This window comes from Lissotriton vulgaris, chromosome 2_1 (genome assembly GCF_964263255.1).
Source record: "Lissotriton vulgaris chromosome 2_1, aLisVul1.2, whole genome shotgun sequence".
NCBI lineage: Eukaryota > Metazoa > Chordata > Amphibia > Caudata > Salamandridae > Lissotriton > Lissotriton vulgaris.
This window is the reverse complement of record NC_141687.1, coordinates 294,153,022-294,170,968: the sequence shown is the minus strand read 5'-3', so window position 1 is coordinate 294,170,968 and position 17,947 is coordinate 294,153,022. Positions and strand designations below refer to the sequence as shown.

The 17,947-nt window shown below is 45.0% G+C and overlaps 1 protein-coding gene across 1 annotated transcript in view; it reads left to right on the top strand.

Moving 5' to 3' along the window:
• RAD51C (RAD51 paralog C) overlaps positions 1-13,807 on the top strand; it is a 375,353-nt gene extending 361,546 nt beyond the window's left edge. Inside the window, exon 9 of the mRNA XM_086954987.1 lies at positions 12,455-13,807. Coding sequence (XP_086811113.1) covers positions 12,455-12,562 — 108 coding nt within the window. The 3' untranslated portion in view covers positions 12,563-13,807. The remainder of the gene's footprint in view (positions 1-12,454) is intronic.
• Positions 13,808-17,947: the final 4,140 nt, after the last annotated feature.

The window sequence follows — 17,947 nt, the reverse complement described above, 5'->3', positions numbered from 1 at the left end:
ATCCAATTCAAATCCCTCTGCATTGTATTCAAAGCACTCAATAATCAAGGACCCCACTTTCTAAAAGATCAATTACAACAATACAATCCCTCCAGGGCCTTAAGGTCGGCCACTCTCAATCAACTAGTCATTCCCCGCACCAAAACTGTCACCTGGGGCGATCGGCGTTTCTTGGTGGCTGCCCCCAAGCTATGGAACACCCTGCCACTTAACATCAGACAAAGTCCCACTCTTCTTCAATTCCGTAAACTTTTGAAAACTTGGCTGTTCACTCAATAATCACTTCAACGTCTATAGTCAGTCTCAAATAACTGGTTTATCAGCGCCAAGACGCCTACGGGTAAATGTAGCGCTTTATAAATATTAAAAATAAATAAATAAATAAACAGCGCCAGGATACGGTTACCACGGATGACGAGGACCATGAGGAGGGGGAGCTAACGGAAGCCCACAAAGAATGGGATGACTATCTAATCCCATCTCCACCATCACCTACTCAAGGATCGGCGGATTCTCCACCAGTGGATATTGGTGGATTCCACAACTTGATGGAAAGGGCTGCAAAAAGATTTCAGCTTCCTATGAAGACAACTCAGGCAGAATGTTTTCTTTATGACCTTTAAAGAGCCCTATCAAAAATCGTTCAGATCCATACCAATCATCGACCATGTATAATACGAAGGTTTACAGGTGATGACAACCCCAGCGACAGTTACACCTGCGCTCGCCAGGTTGGACAAGAAGTATAAGGCGCATTCGGACGCTACGGCGTGTTTGCTGGGCCATCCAAAACCGGACTCTATCATTTTGCAGGCAGCGCAACAAAAATCGAAGAACCCGTCAGCACCTATTTCTGCACCTCCGGACAGGGAGGGACGGCGTTTGGACAATGCAGGTAAAAGATTCTCCTCAATGTCAGCTCTCCTAGTCCGAGCAGCTAATGCCCTTGCCATCCTGGGCAGATATGACAGGCAGATGTGGTGCGATAAAGCACCATATGTTGACCTCCTTCTGGAAGACAGTAAACAGGAGGCAAAAAAGATTCTGCAGGAAGGTGAAAGGACTTCAGCTAAAGTCATCGAGTGTGCCATGGACATAGCTACCACAGCCTTTCGCTCGCTAGGTGGAGCAGCAGTTTTACAGCGCCAGGGTTGGCTGAGGGCCACTGCCTTTAGACCGGAGGTCCAAAATAAGATTCTGGATCTACCTTTTGATGGGGAGGATTTATTTGGACGTCTGGAAGATGAGACCCTGCAGAGTATTAAAAAGGACACGGATACGGCGAAGGCCTTGGGTACGTTGCAGTATCGGAAGGTGCCCTTTCGAGGCGCCCGTGGAAGAAGACAACCATCTTATAGAGGTGGATAACAACAAGGAAGAAATACCTCCTATTCTTCCTCATCACAGCACTATCAGCAGCAATACGGCCAGAGGCAGTCTGGAAACTACTCTAAGTCCGCTCCCAGAGGACGAGGAGGTCGTCCAGGTAAAGACAACCACAAAAGACAATGACAGACTTCAAACTCTGGATTTTTATCCTCCTACCCCGTCAAATGTTCCCCTGGGTTGAAGAGTAACTTAGTACTTATGTCAGTGGCAGAGAATAACATCGGACAAATGGGTCCTCCACATAGTAAAATTTGGACGTACTCTAGAATTTCTACACTTCCCTCCTTTCACGCCACCTAGGTATCAAGAAGTCAAACACCTACCTCAAATGCGTCGGGATATTTGGGCAATGCTCCGAAAGGGAGCAATAGAACCGGTACCGAACTCCCAAAGAGGGAAAGGATTTTATTCCCGTTTCTTCTTGATCTGGAAGGATGGGCTCAAGTGGCGTCCGATCCTGGACCTACGGTCTCTAAATGCCTATCTCAAGAAACAGTCATTCAGAATGGTGACCCTCCAAGATATTCTGCTACTCTTAAACCCGGGAGATAAGATGACCTCCTTAGATTTACCGGATGCATACTTCATATCCCCATCCATCCTTCCCACAGAAAATACCTTCGATTTACAGTGGCCAAAAAACATTACCAGTTCAAAGTGCTGCCATTCGGCCTCAAATATGCCCCGATCATTTTTACAAACTGTCTGGCACTGGTGGCAGCGTATCTGCGAAGACAAAAACACCAAATATTCCCATACTTAGACGACTGGTTGATAAAGGCACCATCGCAGAAGGAGGCTCAAGCTTCAACTGTGGCTTGCATGGACTTGTTTGCAGATCTGGGTCTGACTTTAATTGTAGAAAAATCGTCTCTTCATCAATCCAGAAGGATCACGTTTCTGGTTGCAATCCTAGATATGTCTCAAAACTAGGCATTCCCATCCATAGAAAGACAATTGAGACTCGTCTCTCTGGCCAAAGAGTTCAGGAGAAGAAAGTGTCTTTCAGTCCGAAAATACCAATCACTTCTGGGGACGATGTCTTCATGCATACTACTCATTTCCCTGTGTCGATTGAGAATGCGTCCATTACAAGAGGCGCTAGATCTACAGTGGTGCCAAGCAAAGGGATCCTTCGAGGACAAGGTCAAAGTCACGCAACCAATGTTGCAGGAAATAGAGTGGTGGACTCGCAGAAGCAATATCTTGGTGGGTCTCTCCTTCCTGACCGTACCAGCTCCACTTGTGGTTACCACGGATGCCTCTCTCGAAGGATGGGGAGCAGTCCTCCAAGAGTTACAAGTCAGCAGCCGATAGAAACAAAAGGAACAACACCTTCACATAAACCTGTTGGAGTTAAGGACAATAGGATTGGCATTGTTGGCGTTCCTGCCAAGAGTGGAAGGAAGATTGGTGTTCGTGCGGACGGACAACATGACCGCAATGCACTATATAAACAAACAGGGGGGGCACAAGATCGCTCTTTCTGTCAAGAGAAGCTCAGAAAATATGGAAAGGGGCTATAAATCACAAGGTGACTCTGAAGGCTGTAATCTTCCAGGGGATCAGAACACGACAGCGGACACTCTCAGCAGGCAAAAGACGGCCTGCCACGAGTGAGAACTCGATCATGAAACACTACTGGCAATCTTTGCCAAATGAGGAGTACCAACAGTGGATCTGTTTGCCACAGCCCAGAACAAGAAATGGCATCACCAAAGAGGATCATGGGGGAATGCGTTTTCGATGGCATGGTCAGGCATCTTTGCCTACGCTTTTCCGCTGATTCCCCTCCTCACGAAGATGAAGAAGGAACTGTGCACGATAATACTAATAGCCCCGTGGTGGCCCAGGCAGCACTGGTTCACGGAACTGCTCCTTTTACAAGAAAAAGAGCCAATACGTCCACAGCCAATACCAGAACTATTGACTATGGCTCAGGAAAAAGTGCGGGATCCAAACCCGACATTACTGCAATTAGCAACCTGGCTCCTGACTACAGAGAATTTCATCGATTTAAACATTCCGACAGAATGTAGAGAAAGGCGAGGGCTGAAAGCACTAATAAGACATATAGGATGAAATGGAAAAGATTCTGCTGGTGGTGTCAGGAGAACGACTTACATCCTCTGCAAGCAGAGGCATATCAAATCATCTCATCTATACTAAGGCTGGCAAATTCTGGATTGGCCCATGCCTCTATTAAAAAGCATTTTGCGGAAATCTCTAGATACAGGAGAAGTTCAATGGGTCCATCTCTGTGGTTGGAGAGGATTGTAAAGCAGTTCATGAAAGGGTTGTTTAGAATCTACCCACCTGTCAGGCCTCCACCTCCTCTATGGCAACTGAATATTGTTTTATCACAATTGATGAAACCACCATTTGAACCAATTCATAAAACTGATCTAAAATTCCTATCCTGGAAAGTGGGTCTATTAATAGCTCTGATATCAGCCAGGAGAGTGGGAGAAATACAGGCACTTACAACGCAAGAACCTTTTCTGCAATTCAGAGAGGACAGGTTAGTGCTCAGAACAAATCCGATATTTACTCCAAAGGTGCCAACGGATTTCCACTTGAGTGAGCCATTGATCCTTAGGAGATTCGTCCCTCAACCATCTACAGCCGCAGAGAGAACTCTCCACACTCTGAATGTTCTGCGTTGTCTGAAATTTTATTTACAAAGGACAAGAACTTTCAGAAAATCAACACAATTGTCTGTGGCTTTTAGTGCCCCCAGGAAAGGATTCCTGTTGTCGAAACGGGGAATTGCACGATGGATCTCAAACGCCATTCAATTCTGTCATCAGGCGGTGGGAAAGCCGTTAAGTGCACCTGTTCGTGCACATTCAACAAGAGCGGTATTAACCTCTACTGCTCTGTTTTCAGGCGTTTCTATTCAGGACATCTGCAGAGCGGCTACCTGGAGGAGTATGCATACCTTTACCAGACATTACTGCCTGGACGCCCACGCCAGAAGCGATGTAGCAGTGGGACAAGCTGTACTGAGGAATCTTTTCCAATAACGGTGAGCCTTCTTGTCATCCTCCTTCCTTGGTTGGTAAGCTAAGGACATTTTATTATTGTACACTGTTTGTTATAATGTTTATGAGCAATTGGTCTATGAACATTTTTTATACAGCTATTGCTACGAGAGAATGACGTGTTATCTGTTGGGGAGAAGTAGGTGTCAAAACAAAATGTGCTATGATTTACTGCTCGCTATTCTGATTCAGGTATGTGAATCTATGAAAGCTCCAATACTGGAGTTTGAAAACAAGTTACTTACCTGTAACTGTAGTTCGCCAGTATTGAAAGCTTTCATAGATTCACATACGCCCACCCTCCTCCCCTGAGAGGCTCACCTCGGATTAGGCACAAAGAGTGTTATAGCACAAGTGCCCAAAAATCTGAGGGGCAAGAGGTTCTCTCAGGAGGGTTCTAGAGGGTGAGGAGCTCTGATTGGCTAAGGGAAAAGTTTGGTCTTTTTTTACATAACAAAGGTTATGGGTTAAAAAAGGGAAATAGGCCTAGGCCTTTTTTCAGTTACCTATACTGCTAAGCATTGCTTAGACAGGGAACTGATTCAGGAATGTGAATCTATGAAAGCTTCCAATACTGGAGAACTACAGTTACAGGTAAGTAACTTGTTTTCTTCCCTAACATGCACCATTTAAACAGCTTGTAAATAAATAGTAGAAGTAGTTCAAAATATATCGGGAATTACAAAACAATATTTATTTTGTAATTTAGAAGTGTGATGCAAAGAAATATTTAAATAAATCAGAACACTTGACTTGATGGTGTGCAAATGACACATATTTGCAGAAAGGTGATTTCCAAACATTGTACTCTATATAGTTTTATCAGTAAAACCACGTCAGTGGGAAATGTTGTTGCTATTTCGATGGAAAATCTGCTGATTGCAAATAAGTGTACTACCACTTCATGCTTCTGGTAGGTATTTATTAAAAGTGATAGTTTTTAAACATGATTTGAGAAACATTCCTGCCCATGCCCTGATGACAATGCAGTTAATGAACTAAGAGGTAAGTCAGTGGTCATGTGTATCCTATTTGTGGCTAGATTTGTATTCTATTGGGGGCAGATGATTTGCCCATTAAATTTATTTTATTATTTATTTTATTTTATGCAATTTATTGAGCGCACGTTTACCCAAGGGTGTCTTGGCGCTTTGACAGATAAATTGAAGGTTGGGCCCGGAAATAGGAGGAATTAATAATTGAACAACCAGGTTTTCAGCTGCTTTCTAAATGATAGTAATGTTGAAGCATTTTTTTAGAATCAAACAGAAGTGTTTTTTGTACAGCAGACATTCTGAACTTGAGTTATTTGAGGCCTGTCTAAGGTTGGCATTGATTACTTCCGAAGTTCAAAGAATAATTTGTTTCTGTTTCATTCCTGTTTGCAAACTGGTGTTGAATCCTAGTTCATTTGTGCACAAAATCCCCCCTACCGTTTGGTGCAGTGACATCTCAGATTGCACATATCCATGTCCTTTTCAAGAGACATCTGCTTTGTGTGACAAAGTAACTTATCATTTGTGTTATGCTACAAGACAATCCACATTCTTTCACTAGAAATTAGTAAATGAAATGTGCAAAAATATCACTTACTGTACCAAGCATGTGACATGGTTTGAGTTGATAGCATATACTGAGAAGTGAAATATCCACTTTTCCAGCTTCCCTCTTTCTTGATCTACTTAGCCTACATGGTCTTCAGGTTTACCCTTGAATTCTCCCTTTCATTGCAACCAGGTCTAAAGCTAAACCAGGTATTACATTACACTATATTTATTTGTAGAGAGCATGTAGTGTGATAGCAGGTAATATAACTAGTCTAAAAAGAAAGAAAAATAAGTTATTGGTTAAATATCCAGGTGGTAATGGCTTCCTGAATTTGGTTCTGAGTGAATGCCAGCTGGGAGAGTTCCACACTTTGACAACAGCGATGGAGAGAGATCTGCCCCATTCTAGTTTTTACATGGTTATCAACCACTAATTGGTATAGTATAAGGTTTTGTCTTGCTGATAAAGTAAATATATGGGGTAAGAAGGGTAGGGCAGTGGCGATGTAAGATTGTATGTACAGTCAGAAAGCATTTAAAGGTGATGGTAGGCCAAATAGATAGCCAGTTCAGGGTTAATAGGAATGTTGATATCTTGGTTTTGAGATGCCAAATAAAAGACAGGCAGTGGCATTTTACACATGTCAAAGTCGATTGAGAAGTTTTTCCAGGGGTGGACAAATAAAAGACCAAAGTGTAATCCAACCTAAATTGAATCAGTGCATTGTTTTATCAGTATGTTTAAGTTGCTGTCAGTGTGAGGTGAAGGTTTATTCAAGGTCCTGATTTGGCCAAATCACATACAAGATGCTTTTGCCACTTGGGTTTGGAGTGATAGGTTGGTGTTGAGATGGATACCAACATTGCTTATGACCTTAACTGTGGGTGGAAGGGGTGGCATAAATACAGGCCAAAAAGATGTGAGTCATTAAGGAGATGTTTTGGGCGTTAGCAGCATATTTTTTTTGTGAGATTTATCTTCAGGAAGTTTGAAAACATCAATTTGTGTGTTAATGTAATGCAGTTGGTCAAAGTCTTTCCATCTTTTGTAATGTTCATATTTTACTCCGATTAGATAATTGAAATATGATTAGTGAGTGTCGTCCACATACATACGGAAATAAGCACCGAGGTGTTGTAGGGGGAGCGAAGTAAAAAAGCAGTTGCAGCAGAATTGACCTATGTGGGACTTCATAGTTAATTTGCGTAGGTATGGAATCTAAAGTTGGTAACTTTGCCATCTGCTGCCAATCCAGTAGAAATTTGAAATCAATCTGATGACTTAGCAGCTCAGCACCAGCCCCATTCGACTAGAGATTTTTTTGTGGTGGAATGTACTATAGTATTGAAAGCTGCTGATAGATCTAAAAGTACAATTGCCCCAGCACCCTTATTGTTGACCTGACAATAAAGGTTGTACTAAACTGATAGGATCACCACTTCCTTGCTGCGTCCTGGCCGGAATCCTGCTTGGTAGATATCCAAAAGGTAATCCGCGCAGCTGTTTATAGACCTGTTGTGCCGAAAGTTTGCCAATAAATGGTGAGAGATAGCCCGAAATTGTTGATCTTGTGTACTCTGTTTTTTTAAGATGTTTCAGAATTAGTTTTCCATGCAATATGTGAAAATAACTTGTTTTAAGTACACAAATAAGTCCAGCAGTTGAAACACAACTTGGAACAAAAGCCTCAAGATCAGCCCCACCAATTGGAGTAAAACAGTTTAAAGAATCGGCTGTTTGGATGTTGTGACTTGACAGAGGAAGGTTTTCAGGTGCAGGATTTTTCCTACCTAGATATTGACACTTATTATTTTAAACTTGCTGAACAACAATTGATCAACAACAATTGAACTATTGATCAAGATAAAAGTAGTTGAAGAAGATTTTAGTTCTGATTTACTATGGAATAATCCAAAAGGTTCAAAGTTTGGAAGATGTGATCAGAGAAGTAGTTTTTCTTGGCTTTCCAGATTTTAAGTTTATAGGTGGCAGCTATGTTGGTATTCTGTTATTTTATTATATTATCTACACCATTGTCTTCATACTCTGTGAACTTACAGTTGGGTGAACCAAAGATGTTTTTGTTCTACATTGTTGTGTCCCAAGAACCTGTTTTAAGATTTTTGCTCTGCTGAGAAAAAGGAAAGTGATGGGAGGTTGCTTGAATTTGGCACTGATCTGTTCTTGGCTGGAACTCTAGTCCATATTTTTTTTAATTACTGTGTTAGTACTATCTGGGATAGGTCTTATGAAAAACAATTGTGCTCTTGCTCAGATAAGAAGAGTCCAGCTATGTGATGTCCCCTCTTGACAAATACACAAACAACCCCAGACCAGTCACAGCCTTATTAGACCTCCAAGGTGAGTTGCAAACTGCGTCCTGTGACCCAGTGAGCCACCTGGACCACATCTAGGCATACCTGTAGACTTCATTCATTTCATTAGAGTCCCCTTTACGATCACTGGCAGTCATGTTACCTAGATTCCCTTTTATGATAATTGGCAATCATGTTGACTTGGTTCCCCTTTACCATCATTGACAATCATGTTACCTAGGTTTCCCTTTACGATAATTGGCAATCATGTTACCTAGGTTCCCTTTTACGATCATTGGCAATCATGTTACCTAGGTTCCCATTTACGCCACATTAGCAATCACCTTACCTTTGTTCCCCTTTAGCCACACTGGAAGTCACCTTACCGAGGTTCCTTTTTACGATCACTGCCAATCATGTTACCTAGGTTTCCCTTTTCGCCACATTGGCAACCACCTTACCTAGTTCTGCTTGTAACATGAATTGGTTATATTTAGAGAATCTTTCTATAGTAAAAGGACAATCTATTTAAATTCTAGTCACTTTTGCAGGAATATTTGAATTTTTAGTCTGTCTATTCTAGATGAGACAATGGTTTATTAGTGTATCTGCCACAGGAATGACACACTGTTGGCAATAGTTGGACCTCCACTGTTTCAATAGAAGCACATTGGTTCTGCCTTTATTTCTTTTTGCGTGCTTCACTAATAGGCATAACTTCCCCACTCTTACCTAATTCTTCCCTGTTTCCCATCACTGTTCCAATGTGTGGCTATTTATCCATGCAGGCTGAACCATAACATGTAAAGCGACCCTTAAAGCTTCATAAGGCTCTTTTGTGGTGCACGGAAACTTTGATTCCATGACTACCAAATTGTTGTATGCCTTGGGTTTTCTGTAAGTACTGGAAAAAATAAAGTCGGATACCAGTGAATTTATGGTAATTTCAGAAGATTAACAGATAGACGCGCGGTGTGTAAGCAGACAAGTAGAAACTGAAGCTCATTCAGTCAGCCGAATCTAGGGGCATATTATCAACAACTAACGATATTTATCGCAAAATAAGCTTAGCAAATTTTTTTTAGCACCGCTCATCGCCAGATTTTATCACAGAGATAACGTGCTATTAGCAACGTTTATCTCCAATGCAATAAAATTTCTGGCGATAGCGGCGAAATGCTTGAATATCGCTGGAAATCCAGCGATATTCAGGCATTATCGCTAATAAGGTCTTAACCTGAACATCCACCTCCCATTGGATATAGAGGCTAAGAAGTGGTCTGAGCAGGCGTTAGGTTTTTGCGATATTCGCGCTTAGCGCAAATTTTTTCATTGCTACTGCTGCGATGATAATAGGGGATAGCGATTGCTTTCAGTTGCTAACAGGTTGGGTACGCCCACTTTGCATGTCATTAGCGATAAATATCGCTAACATGCAACGCGGGCCCCAAACCGCTCGCTATCGCCTACAAGCTGTCACTAAATGCTGTTAGCGACAGCTTGCTAATAGGGCGAAAATATTATCGCCGCTTTGCGGCTGAAAACGGCCGCTAAAGCAGCGATAATCTCAAATTGCCCGCCTTGATAATATGCCCCCTAATTCTCAATGTACTAGAAGCCACTCTCCTCAAAGCTACCCTGCATCTGTTGCTAGCCAAGATCTCCTGGAAGGAACAGTAGGCAGGGGAGAGGAGGAGACGTTAAGTCTCAGAAAGCAGCTCTTACTTTTACAGAACTGTTAAGTGCTGTCCTAAGGGCTGTAAAAATAGGAGTACAAGCAGATTTGATAGTGTCAGAGTGTTTTAAATGGCATGCATACAGCCTAGCCTTTACAGCCTGCCACCTTGGCCCCTTTCACTTTAGTCAGTCCCATGAAGCAGCATCACTTTGCCTACAAGTGGATCAGTGCGCCATGCTTGCACCAAGATTCATTTGCAGTATAATGCACAGTAAATGGGCACACTTTTCCTGCCCGATATTCTACTGCTACCAATGCACTAGATTTTCTGGATGAGGTGTGAATGATGAGATGAAGAGCAAAACTTAAATTTAGCAGTAAATGGTCTGCTTTGTGTCAGATATGGGCAGATGTGTATTGAGGAAGTCTCCTTTTTTTTATGTAGATAGGACATTTGTAATCCTACATAGGAGTAGCTTTAAGCAGGTACTGTGCCATACCTAGGCCCTCATGTATGGGGTTTTGGCATAGGACAGCACGGTAAGTCACCTTGCTGTGCTGGCCTACATCAAAGTGAAAAGGCAGGAATTCACCATATTTTTCCAATACGGTGCATTCCTGTCCTTTCCCTCTGCGCTGTTGCTGTTTCGGCAGCCTAGCACCAACACAGGCACCCTTGCACCATGGTGCAAGGGTGCCTGGGTTGTAGGCAAGATTGTTTTTGTGCAGTAAGGCGGTAAATGTGGGCTCACAGTTCCAACTGAGCCGCCAGGATGGCAGTAACTCTATTACTACAAATTGACGAGATAGACACATACTCGTGTCTGATTTTTACCCACATTTACCGCCGCTCTCTAACTTTATTTCGATACGAACCCTTGACTTGCGATTTTACTGGCTTGACAATTTGTGTACACCCACCTTTAATTTAAGAGTGACTCAGTTTCTTCAGGTACGTTGTGACCCAGCACAGTGGTGCCAGGTTGAAATTATCACCGGCATTACTATTACTCCATTCGTTTTACTCGCCTGACAGTTTCTATTATCAGTCATCGTACAGCACCATCAATAATTATCCACAGCTCCGCTTGCACCCTACTGGGTTGGAATTATCACCGGTCTAGTGACTACCCTGAGCGCTGGTATTTACATACAGCCCTGAAGAGTCAGGAAACGACTGGTTTCCCTGACGAAACACGTGTGGGCTGGCTGCACTGTACAAACTGTATTACAGAACGAAAGACATCAACCAAGAATTCTGTTCTGTTTTGCTCTAATTAACACTTTTTACGATATGTTGTAATAATATATGTGTGCAGGGGAGCCGGGTAAATGAATATGTTGTAGGTTATTTCTACACAGATTAAGGGGTTAAAAGGTTTTCCCTTCCCAGTTAGCACCATACCTTACGTTTTCAATCATAGACACTAACGTCAAGAAGCAGAGCGCCATTCTTCCTACAAACTAAAACCTTGTTTTTATAGCATCAACTAATTCGCCATATGACAGGAGGGGCCAAACAACTTATTGCACTTTGCTGGAAAAGGAAGGAGAGCCCTCCTGAGGCCTTCCGGTTCCACAAAATGTGGCAGGTGTTTGCCAAGGAAAAGGTGACCTGCAGTAGGAAATTCATATGCTGTTGGCAACCACGAATTGCTTGCATCATAAAGCTGGAATTTCTTTGCTTCTTACCCAACTGTTCCATGCCTTGCAATTCTTTGAATGGCCCCAAAGAGAGTGAACTCCTCCCCACAGAACCTAGCTGGAACCCTTAGCTGGACTGGGGAGGGATGGCAGTGCAGGGCCCCCTGCCTATGGAGGTGGTGGGACAGCAAGGGGGAACACTTCCACCCACGACCCCGCACTGATCCAGATCAACCACTTTTCCCCTCACAGATAAAATGGGCGTGTTACACTCAACACAATGAGATACAACTCAGGCCCCCTATACGTTACAACTGAAACAATGACTCTCCCCCCCATCCTTCACTCCTCCCCTATTGTTCCCATTTCTATGTTGAAATCAATTGTGCTACCCCTCTACGCGATTGATAGAACAAGGCCTGAAGGACCACATGTATGTCTTTTCTCGAACGCAACTTTACATTGTACTCGCCTTAATCGTCAGATGATTTAATTTGTTATTGTTATTACACCAGTAAAAATCAATTAAAAGATTTACAACAAAAAATCCTATTTGGGATGTTTCAGATATGCATCCGGGACCAAACACAGTAATGCACATGGTTAGTATTGCAAGCTCGTGTCTGTTAATTGACTGCCTGAGAGAATAGTAGGGCGGCTTTGTCTGTAGGGAGGTCAGACTAAGACTTGCTGTAGGCTACAATTGAAATCTGCCCTTCAGCTCACTGTGAACGAGCCACTATTGAATCTTCCTCCTTACCTTGGATGTACATTAATACATGTGCCCGATGTTACCATATTTCATAAAACTAAAGTTTGTCTGCTTTTTCTCTCAGCCTCAGGGTTTTCGGGATACCCAAGCTACTGTGCCGCACATCGCATCCCCCAGCATGGAAACAAACCCTCGCAAGCGCCCGCGGATCGAAGACGATGATTTGCACTGAGTGGACATGTGATATTTCATTAACAGTTTTCGTTACTGATCTGATCGGACATTCTGACCTCTCTGCCAGGCACTCAAACAAAATACAGGGCCATCCAGTATTCATGGGAACCTGGGTGCATATATAGTACAGTAAGGACAATGGTTCCCCCAGAGAAAACTCTGAGCCTGTGCTTCCTAGGCAATACATATTTAAAGACTTAAAATAATGAAAGAACAGTTATTTAATTACTGTACCTGATGCTAAACAATTTGGCAAGGAGTTGATGGTGCATTGATGGTAATTTGTACAGGACGTTAACAAAAGGTGTGCAAAATGTACAAAACAAATAATGTTGACTTATTTTCTAATTCGGAGTCTATGTTTCATAAATCAAAAAGACATTGAGTTCAATGGCTCACAGTAACCATCTGTTAAAGTCAAAATGGAATATGCCGAAGTTTGGACCCCTTTAAAAACCATTTCTGTTTTTGATATGTCTTTATTTATGACAAACAACATTTATGTAAACAGAATACCAACAAATGTGGTGACTTTTGTGAATAATTTCTTATGTACCAAAAAAAGAAAGATTATTTGCCTTAGAAATACATATGTCAGTCACCTATCACATTGTAATTCTGAACTGTGAAATATTCATTTTATTTAGAATACATAGAATGTTCGTTTTTGATTCCACGGCTAATTTTTTTTAAAAGATATATATGATGATTTGATGCTGCAGAATAAAACAAAACTATTTCAGTGAACCGCTCTGTCACTTGCTGGCTGCTCCAGAGCAAACTTAGGAGTCAGTCATTCATAATTGCATCAAGTACCAAGAAATAATTCCTGGTACATTTTACTTGTGGTGAGAAGTTGCTACCTCTATGGTCCTGATGAAGACCCGTGTGGAATTATTTTTATCATTGTTGTAAGTCTGTATAAATGTATTTCCTAGGAAGCACAGGCTCCTAGTTTCCTCCAAGGGAACCATTGTCCATGCTAAAACTCTACCAGATAGGACCTATGCTTGAAGCGGCCCTAAAATCTGGGCTTGTCCTTGCATTCAGTTCACGTGCCATGTCCCTTGGCAAGAGGTTAAATGAATTCTTGTTTAAACTGGAAAAGCACAACTTTGCAAAACGCATACTTTGAAAAAACTCAACGGATATTGTTGGTTTGCTAGAGCATTGTATGAATGTAACCATTAAAACATAATTTATTTTTAGGTATGTTTTTTTTGTAAATAAAAATAAGTGCCATTAGACATTACAAGTAGCTAGCATTTGTTCATTGCTTTCTCATATGATTGCAAAACCTAATTTAAGCTTTTGCATCACAAGATATGTTGTGACTGTCAGCAAATATTGCTTTTTAGACGTGCTGCTTTTGTTTTTTGGTACTGTTCGTCTTGGTGTGCTTGCCTTTCTCTATGGAACATTAGGTTGTTCAGTCTTCATCACTTCAGCAGAAGACCTATGTATTTCAGGCAACCATCAAAGCACGCTTTGGCCTGCCACTCTGCGCCTTCCACCTGAGACATTGCTCGTTCCAGTTTCTAAAAGTTTGGATGTAACACTTTTCTTCATCGTGTCAAAAGACCCTGGGAATCAACAAACTAGACTAAGGCCCTGGTTACGAGTACGGCGGCCTTGAGATTGCTCTACAGTCGGTGGCAGTACAAACCCCTCCCCCTCTTTGGTCCGACTGCCCGATTACGAGGAGGACTGTGGGACTGCAACAACACCCTGCAACCGCCAGAATCTTGGATCCCGTGGCGGCAGCAGTGGTGAAAGCGGCTCTGCATGGTGGCGGTGAGGATGCCGGCAATGCCATGCTGTTCACGACTTGTATTTGAGTGGGAAGAAGGGGGACAAGCAAGACCGACTACCGTTTTGTGTGTGTAAAAGGCCGCTTTATTGAAACAGGTGCACATCACATTTATCAAAACTGGCAACCGCCTCACAAAACTAAAACCTCTCTAAACATCGAGTTACCTGACCCCTTAGGTTTTTCTCCCCCCCACCCCTACGATCCCCACATGATAAAATCCCCCCACCCTGCAATATACAAATATACAATTCAATTACATCCTCATAGTATCCAATTTTCTCCCCTACATCCTAAAACTCCAAAACCTGCTAAGACCTACAGAGCTATCTGCCTTCTTGCAACTGTAACAAAGTACCCTCTAATGTAACTCCCAAACTGTTTACCCTTTTCCCGTTCCCCAACTCCCCAAACATAACGATAAAGAACCGAACTCCAGCCAAACTTGGCCATCATCAAAAACAACTCCGCCACCCAGGGAAAGTGGGGTTAGGTGCCTACACCGCCTCCCCCTTTCCTTGCCCCCCCCACCCTCCCCAACACCTTGCAGAAACGACCGTCCCCTGCGGCCCCCAACTCCCGGCAGACCCCCAACAAGCTAGCCAACACTTCCCAAAGCTCCAAGAGGTACAAATCCATTCCATGCGGGAGAGGTAAACCTGTCCCCCCTGAACATCTCAGGCGCATCGTACTTAATGTCCCTGTGCCAAATGCGTGAAAAACCCAAATGCCAACAGAAACGCACCATCTCGACATTCAACTTCCGCCGCGCCTTGTCTACCGCCTGCGGCTTCACTGCCCCCCGCCACACTCTGCGCGGTACCAGCTCGGTCCACACCACTGTACAACCTGCCCATCTCATCCGCAGCTCCGCCAAATCCCTCCGCATCGCTCTCATCAATACCAAGCCCGTCTCCAGCACCATATCGTTCTCCCCCAGGTGGAGCACCAACACGTCTGGGCAACGCCCCTCTCGCACCAAACCGTTTAATGTTGTGATCAATTCCTTCTATCTCATGCCCCCCCTTCCGGACCAAAACACCTGAAACAAAGCCGGATTGAAACCCAGGTTGTCCCCGAAATAACTATCTTGAGCTTGCAACTTCGCCCTTTTCACAAAGGAATGGCCCACAATCCAAACCAACATGTCCCGGGCCAAGGGACCTGCCACCGAACCTGAAATGAGAAACAAATGTCAATAAATGTGTCCCCCCCCAATCTCGCCACGCGCGTTCAGGCCAACTCTGCGCTGCGCACATACCGCCGATAACAATTGGAGGACCATCTCCCCAAGCGCATATGGCCCCCCGCCCGCACCCCCGATGCCGCCCGATCCGGAAAGAGTGCATGCCAAACTGCCCCCCTTCAACCCCCATCCTGGCCAATGCCTTCCGAAACACCCCCAGCAGCTGTGACCCCATTGCCCCTCTCCCATTCGCATGCTGAAACACCAAACCTCCCGCCCTCCATTTTCCTTCCCATTTTCCTCCCCATTGTACCGGGCAAGCCACTCCCTCCTCCACCTTTTTTCAGGACCACCCACGCCCTGACGCACCTCTGATCAGTCTTTGATTTTCGCAACCAAAGGCGCACCTCCGTCTCCTCCAACCTCACTTCCGACCACTCCAAACCCCGGCCTGCCTTTGAACCCAACAGCTCCGACACCCTAAATGCCCCCGCAAACATCCATACCATCAAGGTCGTAAACAGGCAAGTTTCCCTTACGTCCCTGCATACCCACGGCAGCATCTCCACCACTCTGCCCAACAACTCCTTCGACATAGGCCGCCTCACCGCCCCCCCGCCCACATTCCCGAGCCCAACCCTCCAATATCCTAGTCCCGAGCTCACCTGCGGACGGGGTGTATCCCCAAAACAGCTTCCCCATGAAAGCAATCCCTGCCAGCTTGCCTGCTATGGTCACCCTACATAAACCCTTGGCTATCAGGGACAGCATGAACTGCACCACATCTTCCTGCCGCCAACGCGCCCCAGATGACACAAATTCCCCCCAGGCCGCCACATACGTTGTTCTGGTTGACTCCGCCAAGGATCCTAGAACAAGCTGCAACATCCGGTGTTGCCTATATGCCACATCCGCTGTGGCATGGGCGTCGGGTCTCGCTCCGCGTCCTCGGCTAACCCACGGAATCTCCCCCACTGCGAACAAGACAGAGCATCCGCAATGTCATTGTCAATTCCTGGGACATGCACCGCGCGAAAAGCAATGTCATGGCGCAAACAGCCCAACACAAACATTCTCAACAACTTCAGCACTTGCTCGTCCCTGGCGGACTGGGGATTGACCACCTGTACCACCGCCATGTTATCCACGTTGAAAGTCACCCTTCGGTGGGCCAACACCTCACCCCACAGCCAGATCGGCATCACCAAAGGAAAAAGTTCCAGGAAGGCAATGCTCCTCCCGCCCCCCAGCCACTCGGGGGGCCATCTCTCCGTGCACCATTTCCCGTTCCAGTAGAAGCCGAACCCGTCGCTGCCCACCGCATCCAAGAAAGCTGCACATCCCAAACCATGTCCACGTCCGCTGTAAGGGCACTCCGTTGAACTGGTTCAGGAAAAACCGCCACATTCGCAAATCCTCCCGAACACCCGCTGACAAGCGCACATGATGGTGTGGAGGCCTCTGCCCGGCCAGTGCGCGGCCCAATCTCCTACAGAACGTCCGCCCGACGCGTACCACCCTGCACGCAAAATTGAGATGGCCTAACAGCACCTGAACGTCCAACACCGTCACCTTATGTCTGGCCACCATCACCTCCAGGAGCCCCAGCATCTGCTGTTGCTTGTCGGCCGGCAACCGTGCCTCCATCAACACCGAGTCCAACTCAATACCCAAGAATGACAGCGCCGTGCCTGGCCCCACTGACTTTTCTCGCGCCAACGGCACCCCAAGGTCCCCCATGAGCTCCTAAAACCTGTCCAGCGCCACCTGGCAGTTCATGGAGTCTGGGGCCCGACCAAGAAAAAGTCATCCAGGTAGTGCGTAACTCCTCGGTGACCCGTGCATTCCGTAAAAAAACACTGCAGGAACGTACTAAAACATTTAAAAAAGCGCGCAGGACATCGAGCAGCCCATCGGCAAAGCCTTGTCCACATACCAGCGGCCATGAAACTGGATCCCCAGCAGGCCCCAGTCGTCTGGGTGAACCGGCAGCAAACGGAAAGCCGACTTGATGTCACATTTCGCCATTATCGCGCCAGGTCCCGCCGCCACCACCAAGGCCATGGCCGCCTCCACCGAGGAGTACGACACCGTGGTCTCATTTTCATCGATATAGTCGTTAACCGGTCCGCCGTCCGGCCATGACAAATGCTGTATGAGGCGGAACTGTCCCGCCTCCTTTTTGGGTACCACGCCTATGGGAGACACTATCAATTCCTCCAGTGGCCAATCTACAAAAGGACCCGCCATGCGGCCTTCCTGCACCTCCTTGTCCAGCTTACTCTGTACCACGTCTGGGTGTTCCCGAGCCAACCGCAACTTGTCCGCCAAACGCCACCGCCGAGGCCAATCGTAGCCCAACCGAAACCCGTCCCGAAACCCAGTCC